We start from the raw sequence: 15,005 nt of genomic DNA, 5'->3' as shown, positions 1-15,005 counted from the left end.
CATATATAACTTTATGTAATATATAACTAACTTTTTATATATATCTTTTTTTGTGTACATCTTGACAATGAACGTCCGTCTCTGTTTGCAGCTTCTGTTATAATTGTCACAATGCAAATAATATAGAAGAATCCTCTTTTAGATTGTCCCAGTGGAGTTGCCGTAGCATGAGTTTCTATGGCAGGGTTGCGTCACTGATTTCCTCCTGGTGTTGCTCCGGAGGGGCGAGGCCTCTTCTCCCAACTTCGGGAGAAAAGTATAGAATTCCATTTCCGCTTTTGGGAGTGGACTGTGATTTTTTTCTCACCTTTCCGTCACTTCCAACTACTTTCATTTCCACGTCAACTCGGAAAGTTTTAACTCAACAGTGGAATAAAGTTTTCTCCGACAATGGCTTCCTCTCCTCAAAAGTCGCCGTCTTCTCCCAAATCCCCGACGACGCCTAAATCCCCTTCTTCCAGAAAGAAAGATGACTCTTTCCTGGGAAAACTTGGTGGGACTCTGGCAAGGAGAAAGAAAGCTAAAGAAGGTAAACTTAACAACATAATGAGCCATTAACTTACATCTACATTTTGTGCTCTTGTTTTAATATCCATTGCTGGGAATTAAGACGAAATGATTGTATTGTAATTACGTGTTTAACATAGCCGACAACCCAGATAATAATATAAAAATAACTAGCTAACACTTTTAACACCGACGTATATTTGCCGCTAATATTTGCAAATAAGTCAATCATGCATCATAATCTTTCCTGCAAGTGTCCGTGTTGTGGGGAGCTGTTTTTTTATCCATGTAAGGTAAAGAATTCACTTGTGCTGCTGATGGAGTGAGAAGTTAGTCAACTCGAGACAGTCTTTGGGAAGGAACGGTCAGTGCAACACAGGCCTCCTTCCAGTCACTAACACAATTCTCCACAGTATTAGTGGAAAAGAATGTCGTCATCAACATCGGGTCAGAAGTCACATAGAAGACCGTCTATAGCAGGGTTGTCAAACTGTTTCCACCATACGGAAGAACTAAAGGATGTAGGAGCCACCTTGATTAAAGATACTGAAAACAATCCAGTGTAGGTCAATATATGCTAAGCTATGTGACAGAGATGTCACAAGATTTATCGTTCAGAAAAAGTTTCGTGGGCACTAAGCCTGGGGCGATAGTTCATCACACAAAAGAAAATGAACTCGATCATTTTTTATTAATATTAAAAAAAAACAATATATTGCCGTGCGCATGTGTGTGTGTGTGTTTTCCTCGTCTCTCGCCTCCAAACTGTAAGAAGATTTACTCTACATTGGTTTTAGCACCTTGGCACGTTTGTTCCATAGAACAACGTCATGAACGGAGTGAGCCCTTTTGTCAGTCATACAGTCTCTTTGTCCTGGTGGAGCATACTCACAGGGTGCAGAAGAGTGTAACGTAGTAGAAATTAAATTACCGGTAGTAGACTGCAATATATTGCTATATATTTTTTCACTGTACTTTTCTGAAAAGGAACTTATTATACTAATATTTGGGCCTTTGTATTGAGCAGGTACACACGATAACCCGCACAGAAAGCTTTCTAGATCTTCCAGAATCAGTACCGCTTCCTGAAGTGTTTCTTTGGGTTTCCTGCCTCCCACCAATACGGTCTGTTAAATTTACTCCACCCCAGCCCTCCTCCAGGTACGCCTCCGTTGTGCCCACTCCGCTGTGATCGGTCACACTCCCAAGCGCTCCCGAGGACTTCCAGATGGATTCCAAACCCCTTTTGTCCGATTACTTACACAAAATAAACACCGTCAGGACACTGATAACTTGTTACTTACAGCTTGCTCCTCTGACTCTTCAACATGACCAAGTATCGTTGGAAAGGCACCAGACTTCAGAAACAGTTTGGCAGATAGTCCAGCTTCGTATTGGCCCATCTTCTCAAAACAGTCCCGTGTGAAATGCCGTTGACAGATGAGCATATTTTTCTCTTGCTGCACGGGAATCAGCAACTCCAACTCCACCCATTGTTTGACATGCTAACAGGGGGTGCTGGGCATGCACATATAAGGAAGTCCGGGTTGCGTTGATGTCAGTGGAACTCGGTGTAAAAAAAAAAACTCTGTAAAACACAGCTTGTAGAGCCATCCAAAACTGCTGTCTGGGCTCACTTCCAAATGCACAAACCTCATTATCGGACGTGTTGGTATTGTTTAGAATGAGAATACAGCATTGTAACAACATTTTTGGTCAGAGAAGAGGAAAGCATAATAGGTCACCTTTTAAAAGTAATGTTAAAATCTTGCCTCATTCTTGTAGGCTGTCTTAAACATTCCATGTAGTATTTTTATTTAACTGTTACTCTGGTTCCTAACAAGTGGTCCTTCAAACTATGTGATGTTGGAGTAATGTAATGTAAAAAAGCTGATTTGACTTCATTGTCAAAAAATCTAATCTGCAACTAGGGTTGTTTTTTAAGTATTTATTGAATATTGCACACAAGATAATACACGTAATGCATGTATTGCCTTGTTAGACCGAGCATTAAAAACACTTACTGTATAGTCACATGTCAGTTGGCCAATTACTTTTGACCACCTGAAAATGGAGGCATTCAACATTAAACGGCTGTAATTCCTCAATGATAAATGCTGTATTTCTGTTAAAAAAAAAAACCCTGAAAACTGGAGGTCTACATTTCAATCACACAGTGACAGTATATTATGAACCCATTTCTGAGAACACAGTTTTAATCGTCAGGTTTCTAACGCTAAGAATTCATGTGTCAGGAACTTCTTGGTGTACGGGAGTGTTGATTGGTTATGCAGATGCAGATGCTGTTCCAGTGAGGCAAAGAAATTCACAGGATGTTCGCTCAGTGCTCCCAATGCATTAACAAGATCAGAAGCTTGCAAACACTCTTACCAGCAGTGGTCCAGTTTCTACAGGTATCTGACAGACTGAGAACAAAGGCATGCTGGGCGTGTTATAAAGCCTGTTGGGAAGTAAGAACCATCACTGCTATGCTTTTTCATGACCCTGACTCTTGACATAAAGTTTGCCAGTTTACTTCTTCTCAGCAAAGTCTGGTGAGCTTTTAAAAGTATATATCCAAAAACGTACGAAGTTAACGTAATGTCATCAACATATATGTACTCAATTTTGAATGACACAGTACCGTCAAAGAGGTATTAATTAAACAACACTTTCATTATTGTGGGTGTCAGCGGTATAGAACTCCATCTTCTTTTCACTTGTTGGTTTTTGTTCAGATAATATCTTATATACATGTATATTTATATATATGTACGGTAAAATATATATCTTTTAATATCTTATCACACTATATATTTTATTTCTTTCTACTCCATCCTAGTGTTATGAAATAAAACATTCTTAGAACTCAATAAATCAATAAATGACTACATTATTCCTAGGATATATTTTCTTACATATTAGCCCTGAATCAGGTTATCGTTAAATGAAATTGTGTGTGTGTGATTTTACTTAATGCAATAAAATGTCTTTCTCATTACTCCAGTGTCTGAGCTTCAGGAAGAAGGGATAAATGCCATCAACCTCCCTCTCAGTCCGACCTACTATGAGCTGGACCCTGAGGACACCATGCTAGGTAATGCCTTCATATTCCCTGCAACACATGAAAAGGTTTTGTTTTGTAATAGAGAAATATTGAAAAACTGTACTGTTTTAGAAATCTCTTTTTACTATACCTTTCATTTTGACTCTCTGTTGAATCAAACGATTATCAAATCCATAATACCGTGTTTAGAGAACATAGACATCCTCTATTTCTAAAAAAACACAAATGCTATAATTCGCTGATCTAGTACATTTTTAAACAGCTAACATTACGCATAAAGCAAACAATAACCCGCTACCCAAAAATGTCATACTGTACTTTTCAAGAAGAGAGGAGAAATATGATCTCAGGGAAAAACGGAACGTAAAACACGTATACGTGAGAACAACACTAAAAACCTGCAGCATTTCAGTATGTGGAATCAAATTATGGAACGGATTGAGTAAGGAACGCAAACAAAGCACCAAGATGAGCGATTTAAAGAAACAATACAAGCAGTTGATGTTTGCAAAATACAAGGAAGAAGAGTCTTGAATCACTGTGTACAAAATGCTATGTCTAACCACTACAACACTCATTACTCTTCATTCTTGTGAGTTCATTGTCAGCACTCACCCATTATTCCAACTATGTTCTGTTATGTCTATTTATACTGATTATTATTTATTATGATTGTTGTCTGAATTATTTATGGTGAAAAAACCTTGACAATTATATTACCACATTGTTACATTACCTTATCATTTTCCATTGTATTAACTGGTAAAGACCACATTTGGAATACAGGAAGGGAATAAATGTATTGCGATTGATGTGAAACGGATGGGGGGTAGGATTAAATATGCTTTGCTTCTTCCTACTCCTTTTGGACATGCGGACATGTTGTGCTATGTGATGTATTCCATTGTAACTTGTATGCATGTTCAAATAAAATTAAACCATTACCAACCATTACCATTGTTTAAAAGGTACATCAATTCGGTCTGGAGGAATATGCAAATAGTAGCATTTTATTTCATTGTGAACTGTTAAAATATCCCAGTAAGGGGAAAGATCAACTGACAACTTAAGCCCCATTTCCACCTGTCAGCACAGTCCGGTTCAGTTTGAAAACCCACCGAACACTCATGCACTCACAAGTCCATTTCCCCACTCCAATGTAACATGTCATACAGTATAACTATTGTTATCGCTCGTCCCACCGTGCACGATACAGTCTCCGCAAAATTTTGTGATGTTGCACCAATTCACGTAAATCCACTGCAACTTCCACGTAAATTTTGCCCATTTGCCCTGTTTGCCAATTAAATTTTAACCTGAAATGCGGGTGCACTTTGTTGTGGCTAAATAAAACCTATATTACTACATTTTTGTAATTGTCTCTTTGTGTTCCATATTGGTAAGATGCTTACAACAGTGCTTCCCAGCCTTTTTTTTAGCCAAGTCACAAATTTTACTGCTGCACGATAGTCATGTGGTTAGTATGTTGGCTCTGGAAGATATGGGTTCATATCTCCATTTGGGCATCTGTGGGTGAAGTTTGCATGTTCTCCCCATGCGTGCGTGGGATTTCTCCGGGTACTCCGGCTTTCTGCAATATTCCCAATTCCCCATTCTATGTGCCCTGCGATTGGCTGGCAACCAGACCCCGCCTCTTGCACAAAGTCAGCTGATATAGGCTCCAGCATACCCCCCGCGAACCTAGTGAATACAAGGGGGATAGAAAATGAATGAATGAATTTTACATGAGAAAAGTCTCATTTCACACCACAAAGCATGCCATTACTTATTCTGTTGTATGAATGGCAACAGGTGAATCCATCCACCTATCCCTTTTCTATGCCGCTTAATCTCACTAGGGTCGCGGGTATGCTGCACATCTGACTTCGGGCGAGAGGCGAGCAACAGGTGGATACATAGGTTAATTATGTACCTTTTGTCATCAGATACATTACTTGTAGTAAATAAATAATATTTTTTTGGACAGATCAAGTAGAAATTGGATAATTGGACCATCAGTGTTTTTGTTGATTAATAGCTTATTCTTGAACAAATTCAAGTTTAATCTCAGCTTCATCTTGCAAAATGTATCGTGGCCACACCTTACTGAATTGTACCGCTTGGTGGAAACTTGACTTAATACACCTCATGATAACTTTCATTTTGTGCCGTAACTGAGATCATGTTTATTTGTTAGAGGAGAATGAGGTGAGGACCATGGTGGATCCAAACTCCAAGAACGACCGCAAACTGCAGGAGCTCATGAAGGTCAGTTGTGATAGAGACGAGTGTGCAGACATCAAGCTACCTGAGTCACTATAGACCCACAACAGCACATCTCCCAAACATTACTGCACAATCATAAGACCTGTTAAAGTGAAATCTGAGTAGCTAGATGGGATGGGAATCGCAAGGTAACTCACGATATGACATGATCATTGTCAGTAGTTTGCCAACAATAGTAATGAAACAAGAGTGTTCAAGTGTGTAATGCAATGGAGGAAAACCATTACCATAGCTATGAAACTGCTGAAGAGAAGAAACAGTCTTCTTACGCATTAGACCATAAAAATACAGTAAGTCAAACCTGTCTTAGCGGCCACCTGTATAGAACGGCCACCTGCCTATAGCAGCCACTGAAAAATCCCCCGCAGCAAATTTACATGTTATAGACCCTGTGTATAGCAGTCACCTGTCCAACGCGGCCAGCGGCGACCCATTTTGTCTCCCTTGGTCAATATCTGACAGCATATAGCGGCCAAATTACCAACTCAAGTAGAAGCTTCATGCACGAAAAAGTTTAGTTTTTCAATCAATGAAGCCGTCGTGTGTAGACTTTAATTACTGAGTCCTAGCTCAGTCACAATCATTCACAAGATCCACACAAACTGTCAGTTGTTCCACATAAAAAAGCCGTCTTCTTTTGAGCTTGCTATTTCCTGGTCAAACATGTAACTTTAAGAGCATTTGCACCAAAGCATTACCGCAAATTAGGCTGGGAACAGGACGTGCTCCCAGCGACGCTACAATTAAAAAAAAACATACGCTAGCATGCATGCGGCAGTGGGAGCAAAACTGAGTTCGGTTGTACTTAATTGAAGTATTTTAGAATGTACTCACGTTATTTTTCATCAATCCTCATCCACAAATCCATCAAAGTCCTCATCTTCTGTATTCGACACAAACAAAGCCGTCTTCTTTTCCGTTCGCTACTAGTCTGTTAACTTGTTAGTGTTATTCAGCTCCGAAGCAAAGAAGGAAACTTCTCCTGTTGCTTCTGCCAACTTTATTTATTGAACGCGGCCACCAGAGAGCAGCTCAGAACACACACACATCTCTCAGCATTGTCTCTCCTTCCTGCTTGCCCACAAGGCAAAGGTTAAATAAGCCCCACTACATAGCTGTCCAGCCAATGCCTGTAACAAGTGACACCGTTTATTTCCTGGTGTGCACTGGTCAATACTGTAATGCCGCTTGTTGTGGGGAAGGAGAGACTCACATCGCTGATGCACTTTAATCGCTTTATTAACAGCGGAGAACACTGCAGGACTTTACATCCACGCCAACATAAACACACTTCCCAACTCTCTCGAAACTCACAGCTAGCACTGAGCCTAGCTCTCCTGCTCGGGACGCCCACCGTCACTTCCCGTCACTTCCTGATGAACTAAAGCTGTAATGACAACTCTGCCGTATAAAAAGTAAAATATTAAAAACAAGCGTAAGACACTACTAGCACAGCTTTGTTCTGTGGGTCGTGGATATATTCTATCAGTTATTATTAAGCCTCTAGCTTCCTTTTAGTAAGTAAAAACCTTGGCTATGATTGCACTACATTGTCATGTAGACCTACAAAGTACACTTGGAAGAACAAGAGGTGAATAAATATATTGCAACTGATGTGAAACTGATGAGGGGTAGAATTAAATAAGCTTTGCTTCTTCCTACTCCTTTTTGGACATGCAAAATTGTGAATTGTACTATGTGATGTGCTACTATTTGACTCATGCATCTTCAGGATTAAAACCATGAACCATGAACCATGATAATAACAAGCCTCGTAGTGCTGTACAACTTTTATCCGCAGTCCGCAGTGCCCTCTACTGGTCAACAATATTATTATTATTTTTTCCCTTTTTTTTCTTTTTTTTTCCTCTACTGGTCAACATTCACCTGGACACCAACCTGTCTATAGAGGCCACCTGTCTATAGTGGCCACTTTTGCAGACTCCTTCTAGTGGCCGCTATAGACAAGTTTGACTGGACTTGTATACTATATTTCCTGTTTAAAAAAACATGTATAGCTAAGTATTGAATAAAAATGCTACCAAGAGAACCTTTATTTGACACATTTAGCACCAGAAATATAAAACGTATGTTTCTGCAAATGGTCCGTCAAATAGACAGTGAAATAGTGATACAAATTTAACCAAATACTCCAATCACAAAAAACAATGACTTAAAAGATAACTGTCCTTTTAATATGGTTAAAATGATATTCTCCTCATTATGTAAACCTGGCTTGTATTGTGCAAATGTGTGCATATTGATATGGAAAATGTACTCAAACGTGTTTTAACATTAATAAATAATAAATACTGGTGCCTGCAAACTGCAATCACTGCAGATGTTTTCGAATATTGCCATGCATATTGTTATCACAATATTTTTTAGGAAATATCGCAATATAATTTGGAGGCTATATCGCCTATCCCTAGCAGAGTATGTATGGTAATTAGATCAGTTCATTAACTCATCAACGCATTAGCTTCCTGTCAGCTTGTAACAATACATAGCAACATAACAATAGAGGTACACATTTACGTCGTGCCCATGATGTACGGTATTGCATGCATCACAATTCACAATCATAATTTTGTATTGAAAAGAGCATGATTTATGTTGAATGGCAAGTTTACTAGGTGTGTGTGGACAGTACATAAATGCATGGTTTTAATCGAACAGCGGTAACAATGATGTCTTGTGCTGTTCAACACATATGTGATATATTTTCTCTCAACGCAAATTGCAATTGCTAAAATATTTTTCACCAGTGAAGGTATTCATTACAATGAAACATAACTTTTGAAATGCAGTGAAAAATGTTTTGTCATGTGTTCTTGCAGGTGTTGATTGACTGGATAAATGATGTTCTTGTTGGGGAGAGGATTATTGTGAAGGATCTGGCTGAAGATCTCTATGATGGACAGGTGCTTCAGAAACTCTTTGGTGAGGAGTTGAACTATTCAGTGTTGTTTTTTTTTATTATTATTGTTTCAATGTGCTGAAACAAAAGTAGATTAGTGCAAAAGCAATAATTGTAATTTCTTTGGATGTCCTAACTTTAAGTTTTTGTTGCAGCCTTTAGTCTGTTTTACTAAACCACTGGCTCCTTCCCCCCTTGGTGTGATTCTTTTGGTTAGGTCCCGCAACCACCATGAATAGATAGCAGTCATTTGGGAAACACTGTACATGTTAATGAGATAGATAACACACATTTAAATATACACAGTATATTACACATTTTTCACCCGTGAATGACAACATTAACAGCAGCTCACCACCAAGCCGCCAATTACACATGTCAACACAACAGGCAGATCCGTGCCAGCAGTTAAACCTTTGTTAAACTCCATGTTTTGTTGTATTTATATGGATAGCAGCTCACATGCTGCTGGAAAAACAATGCGCGACACAAGCCTGATGAAGAGTATAGGTTTTTTTTGTTTGTTTGTTTGTTTTATTCAGTCATTCATTCGTTTTCTATGCCACTCGTCCTCGATAGGGCCGCAGGGGTGTGCTGGAGCCAGCTAACTTTTGGGTGAGAGGCAGGGGACTGATCGCCAGCCAATCACAGGGCACATATAGACAAGCAACCATTCACATTCACATTCATACCTATGGACAATTTGGAGTCACCAATTAACCTAACATGCATGTTAGACCCTTAAAGCTCAGGTTAGAACTCAAGCTGTGGGTAAATTCTTTGTATGTGGTTCTTACCTGTGATTGCTTGTGTGTTTCAGAAAAGCTGGAAGGTGAGAAACTCAATGTGGCAGAGGTGACACAGTCAGAGATTGCCCAGAAACAGAAGCTGCAGACTGTTTTAGAACGCATCAACGACTCACTCAAACTCTCCACCAGGAGCATACGCTGGAATGTTGACTGTAAGTGACCATTATGGTCATACATGATTTTTGTCTTCCAACATTTTATTAGAGCCATTATCTAAATGTGATGTGTGTCCAGCTACCCCCCACCATTGGGGAATAGCACTGACACCACCGAAATTACTGTATATTTTCAGAAGAGCTCTCGAGTTTGATAGCTGTGAAACTAAAGACAGAGACTCCTCTGAGCATAGGGGGAAAGCACGCATTAATTATCATCCAGCTGAATACACATTATACATCACTAGCTTTATATGTTAAGCAGATTAGTGCAAGACAATGATTCCTTGCAGGTGATTTCAACTATGATTAAATAATAACATATTATCACTTTCTGCATTGCACTTTTACTTTTTGTTGTTTCAATAATGTGCAATATTAACTCAATTGTATGCATGTGGATGTATGAGGTACTGTATAGAAGTGGGTATATGAATTCAGAAGATTTACTTGTCCAGTAATTTAGAAACATTTTTGTGTTAGTGATGTCACGATTATCCTTGAAAGCTTGGAGAAACAGTCGTCCAGGCACCAAAAAACCACGGGTAACACTGCGTCAGCAACGCATAGGGTACTTTGTTTGGGGACTCCATCACTTGTGGTTTTGGCCAACCAATTTTGTGTGTCACTGATGATACATTTTTTTGTCTTTTTCCTTCATCAAGCGGTTCATGCGAAGAGCATAGTCGCCATTCTTCACCTGCTGGTGGCGTTGTCACAACACTTCAGAGCACCAATCAGATTGCCAGACCATGTTTCCATTCACGTAGTCGTGGTCCAGGTAGATGCCGTTATGTGCTTGCAAAATATATTTTGCTTGATGATGCTCATGTTTACAACATTCCCTCAATTGCTTGAAAATGATTTTGACAGCATTTCACTGATAGAATATTGTGACCCATCCTCCCTCTTTGGCTTTCAGAAAAGAGAGGGCATCCTCCAATCCAAACAAATTCAAGAAGAAATCACTGGCAACACAGAGTAAGTAAATAATTTTTACACATCAAAATATGTGTGCCTTGTGTTGGTATGAACATTTAGAAATGAGACATGTACACTGTACACTGGCAAAATATTGTTTCAGCCTATGCTCATACTTAATGTGTGCGCATAGAGCTTTCCCTAGTGCGTGCAGGTTCTATTTTTCTGTAACTGAAATCAAGCAATTTCCAGTGTCTGTTCAACAAACGCAATCATGTTTTTGTGGAAAGTTGTTTTCCTTAGGCGTACACACAATAACCATCCACTTGAACTGACAAAGAAGGGACTGTAAATGAATGCTATGTCTGACCTAACGCGGAAGTTAGCATCCGAGCAAGCGTTGACCTCTTTTTGCATTTTTGTTTATTGCATTCTTTAATCACATAGCACCCAGTGCCTGTGAATATTGTCATTGTAGAGAGAACAGTACCAGTGGTTTGACAGCTGCTGACTGAGAATTTTAATTTACCTTCTGCCAGCAGTTTACGGTGGCTACAATTAATTACCGTAGATAACTTACCCACACAAAAAAGGTGTGCGCATGTGCATGATTTCTTGCTGGCCTGCCCCATTATAAACCCCCTCCTCAGGGACCCTTGTTCTTCCGTTGTTCCTCTCCAATAGCACATGACTCTGGGAGGACAAAGCCAACAGCAATGTCCTCCATAGGGTTAACATTGTGATAATAGATGGGGTCCTCTGTTTCCACAGAAAAATAGCACACTGTATCGCCATTCATTGTATCAATACCCAGCAGTACCGTTTTGCTGTTGAGATTTTATATTGTGTTATAGTATGTAGTCACTGGGGACCTCTCACCCAGGCTATTTGAATACCTGAGATGTACCTGTGCTTCTCTACTCATGATGCCATACGTACGTCTATTGTTGAATCATTTCTAATCCCACCATTCTCTGCATTCCTCTGTGATTGAATTGGAAGCACTTGTCCTTTATGATATCCTCTTTTCTGTGGAGATTCAAGTGTGAAATTGTGAATAAGATGAAATAACCAGATTTTTTTCATTTTGACACATCTGACACATCTTTTCTTCCTCTTTTTTTGCCTTCAATTGTTTGTTCTTTCTCAGGGCTTTCTCTGGACGACATGGTATGTTGTATGGGCAACAAATTACCAAACACTTTTATTCCAGTGATGGCCATGTATTCCCTTTTGGGGTTGTCATCATCATGCGTTTGTGTTCCATGTTTTCAGAGCGCGATGCTTTCGACACCCTGTTCGACCACGCGCCAGATAAACTCAACGTTGTCAAAAAGGTACTCATCAGCCATTTCTTCTTCCATCTTGGTTGCCCATTGTTTGAATAAGTTTATATTGTAATTTCCAGACAATAGAGCGCACCAGTATGTAAGCTACACCCACTAAATGTAAAGAGAAAAAAATATTTGCACATATACAGGCCATACCTGGCTATAAGCCGCAGGTGTCCACGCCGTAACATGGGATATTTAGTACACAGAAAAATGTTACACTGAAAGATTTTTTTAAAACTTTTGATTAAATAAATGCTTTTTTCCAAACAGTGCCGAAGAGTGTGTGTAAAATGACTAGTTAAACAATAGCCTACCAGAAACGTCATTCATTGTCATCCTCTTCCTTTTCCTGGGAACTAAAACAACTGAAGTGGTCTTTTGCAGCGTCACAATTGAACAGCCTCATAATTCCCTCGTCACACACTTTGTCAGCCTCTCTCTCGTGCTTTCGTTGTCACCCTTAGAGTCACTTTCGTCTCAAGGCAAATTAGCCGTTTATCTTGAGGTATCCTCTTCATCACGCAGTAGCCTTTTGAAACCCGTTGGTGACTGTGGACGGTTGGTCCAAACAGAACCTGTAGTTAATTCTACAATTGATCAAACATACTTAAGCTAAGCTGCACTCTAAGCATCATGGGAAGTGTAATTTTTAGCCATAAATTAGGCACATCACTGTATGTGATGTGTGAGAAAAAAGTAGCAGCTTATGAAATTACGGTACTTATGGTCATAAATGTCATATTCATTTTTATTTGAACCGTTCTTTTTCAAGGAAGGAATAATCATAATTATTAGAAACAAGAATTGGGTGCCCAAGTTAGGATTTATTTTGGATTTCCACTTCCTGTTGAAGGGAAGGCCTTACTGCCTGAACTCCGGAGTTTTTGACTGTTTTGTCTGATCATGGGCCACACGGTGGCCTAGTGGTTAGCATGTTGGCCACACAGTCAGGGTTTGAATCTCTGTTGGGCCTCTCTGTGTGGAGTTTGCATGTTCTCCCCATGCGTCTGTGGGTTTTCTCCAGTTTCCTAGCGACTCTAAATTGTCCATATGAATGTGAGGTTGAATGATTGTTTGTCTAAATGTGCCCTGCGATTGATTGGCGACCAGTCCGCGGTGTACCCCGCCTCTCGCCCAAAGTCAGCTGGGATAGGCTCCAGCCTACCCGCGACCCTAGTGAGGATAAGTGGCTTAGAAAATGGATGTCTGATCCTGACCACAGATTTTGACCACAATCGTTGGGTGGCTTGCTGATGCCCTTGACTTGAACACTGTCACACACAAAAAAACAACTCCCGATGCTAACTGACGCCCGGAGCTTCTTGTTTTAAAAATCATTGAAGATCATTCCACTCTGGAAAAATATGCGTTCAAGTAAGTCATCCAGGGTCCAAAATTTACATGACATTCATTGCCATGATGAGTGTATGCAATCTTTTGACTGCAACCGTACATAAAAATTAACAGTAGAGCTGCCTGATGCCTAATCTTTAAATATTTTAATCTAAATTCCAAAGAAATCTGAACATAGTATTTTGGCAATAATTCTATAATGGTGCTAGTATAACCACTCCTGAATTGCTGTAAAATTTGTTGGACCTGTTGTCACAATAATTTGCCTAACCACAAGTAAAGATGCCTTGTTGGATTAACCATTTTAAAGTCATTTATAATATCAAAAGTCTTTGGAATTGGAATTTGTTGCATCGAATACATGCTCATCGTCACTAAGCTCTTCAAAGCAAAGCATCCTGAACTATGAGAGACAGTCCCTTATGGCGCTTGATAAGAGCCTTGTTCCAAATTAAGCTAACATTGACTGGGTCTGTACGGGGGGAGCCAAGGGAGAGCAAACCAGAGGACATAGCTACGGGCCAGAGAGAAATCACACTCCAATTTTTTTTTTTTAAATAACAGTCACCTTTTTTATGAATAGCTTACTTATACTGGTCCAAGTACTACTACAGTTTTTCAAGTTGCCGAGGAACTCTCTCACGTCAGTCACGCCGTTTTATGCCATGATTGTGTAATTATTTATCAATTATTTGTGTTTGAATGATTTGTGTGACTTTTGTCCTTGCTGATCAGCTTCTTTCTGTTTTCTCAGACACTGATCACGTTTGTGAACAAACACTTGAACAAGCTCAACTTAGAGGTGTCAGAATTGGAAACACAGGTACGAGACACTCATACAAATAAATAATGCTAGCCATTACAAATGGAGAAACTCAAAGACCACAGCCAGCCTTCTGGTAATCAGACAACATCACTGGGCATCAACGCAAAGTTTCATGATCCCTTTTGAGTCTACCTGAGCAGGATCTCTCTTGACCATGTCTCCTTGCTTATTATACAATGTATTAGGTCAAGGCTTGTTTCTTGTTTCATCTCACCAAATTATTTTTCTCTGCAGTGTAAGACCATGCCACCAATCAGCTATGCTGTTTCTCAGTTTGCAGATGGTGTTTATCTGGTGTTGCTGATGGGGCTGCTGGAGGGATACTTTGTGCCACTCTACAACTTCTTTCTCACACCTGAAAATTTCGACCAAAAGGTAACATTGTATATTTTTGTTCCTTTTTTAGAGACTATACCATGCACATAATCCAAAAATAATAACACATAACCTCAACTCGGGACACATGCACAGTTTTTGCTTTTTAAGTGTATTTAGGGTGTTTTCACAGCTCGTTTGGTCAGGTGCCATTATCAACCAGTCCGAGACCATTTAGAAACGGGGTGCCCATTACGTCGATCGAAGGTAGTGTGGGTCGATTGCATGCGTTACACATCATAAACGTCACTTTGTGGATGTTATAGGACATCAGTCAGCTGCCATTAAAGGAAAACTGCACTTATTTTTAGAATTTTGCCCATCATCCACAATACTTATATGAGACATGAACAAACGTCTTTCTCTTTTCTGTGCGTTCTAAAAATATAAAAAGAGGCAGGTAATTAATGCATGTAATAGGACACATCTATTCCTCGTACAAAGCCCGCTAT

General features: G+C 39.6%; 1 protein-coding gene across 1 annotated transcript in view; it reads left to right on the top strand.

Annotated features, from left to right (window-relative positions):
• The first annotated feature begins 192 nt into the window (after positions 1–192).
• The window catches only part of parvaa (parvin, alpha a), a 23,683-nt gene continuing 8,870 nt past the window's right edge, over positions 193–15,005 (top strand). Inside the window, exons 1-11 of the mRNA XM_054777438.1 lie at positions 193–529; positions 3,515–3,604; positions 5,772–5,842; positions 8,701–8,803; positions 9,601–9,741; positions 10,410–10,525; positions 10,667–10,725; positions 11,816–11,835; positions 11,941–12,002; positions 14,107–14,175; positions 14,452–14,553. Of these exons, the coding sequence (XP_054633413.1) occupies positions 391–529; positions 3,515–3,604; positions 5,772–5,842; positions 8,701–8,803; positions 9,601–9,741; positions 10,410–10,525; positions 10,667–10,725; positions 11,816–11,835; positions 11,941–12,002; positions 14,107–14,175; positions 14,452–14,553 (972 nt within the window). The 5' untranslated portion in view covers positions 193–390. The remainder of the gene's footprint in view (positions 530–3,514; positions 3,605–5,771; positions 5,843–8,700; positions 8,804–9,600; positions 9,742–10,409; positions 10,526–10,666; positions 10,726–11,815; positions 11,836–11,940; positions 12,003–14,106; positions 14,176–14,451; positions 14,554–15,005) is intronic.

The sequence above is a fragment of the Dunckerocampus dactyliophorus genome, chromosome 5 (assembly GCF_027744805.1).
Source record: "Dunckerocampus dactyliophorus isolate RoL2022-P2 chromosome 5, RoL_Ddac_1.1, whole genome shotgun sequence".
NCBI classification, from domain to species: domain Eukaryota; kingdom Metazoa; phylum Chordata; class Actinopteri; order Syngnathiformes; family Syngnathidae; genus Dunckerocampus; species Dunckerocampus dactyliophorus.
Note: the sequence above shows the minus strand (reverse complement) of the source record. Positions and strands in the feature narration are given on the sequence as shown.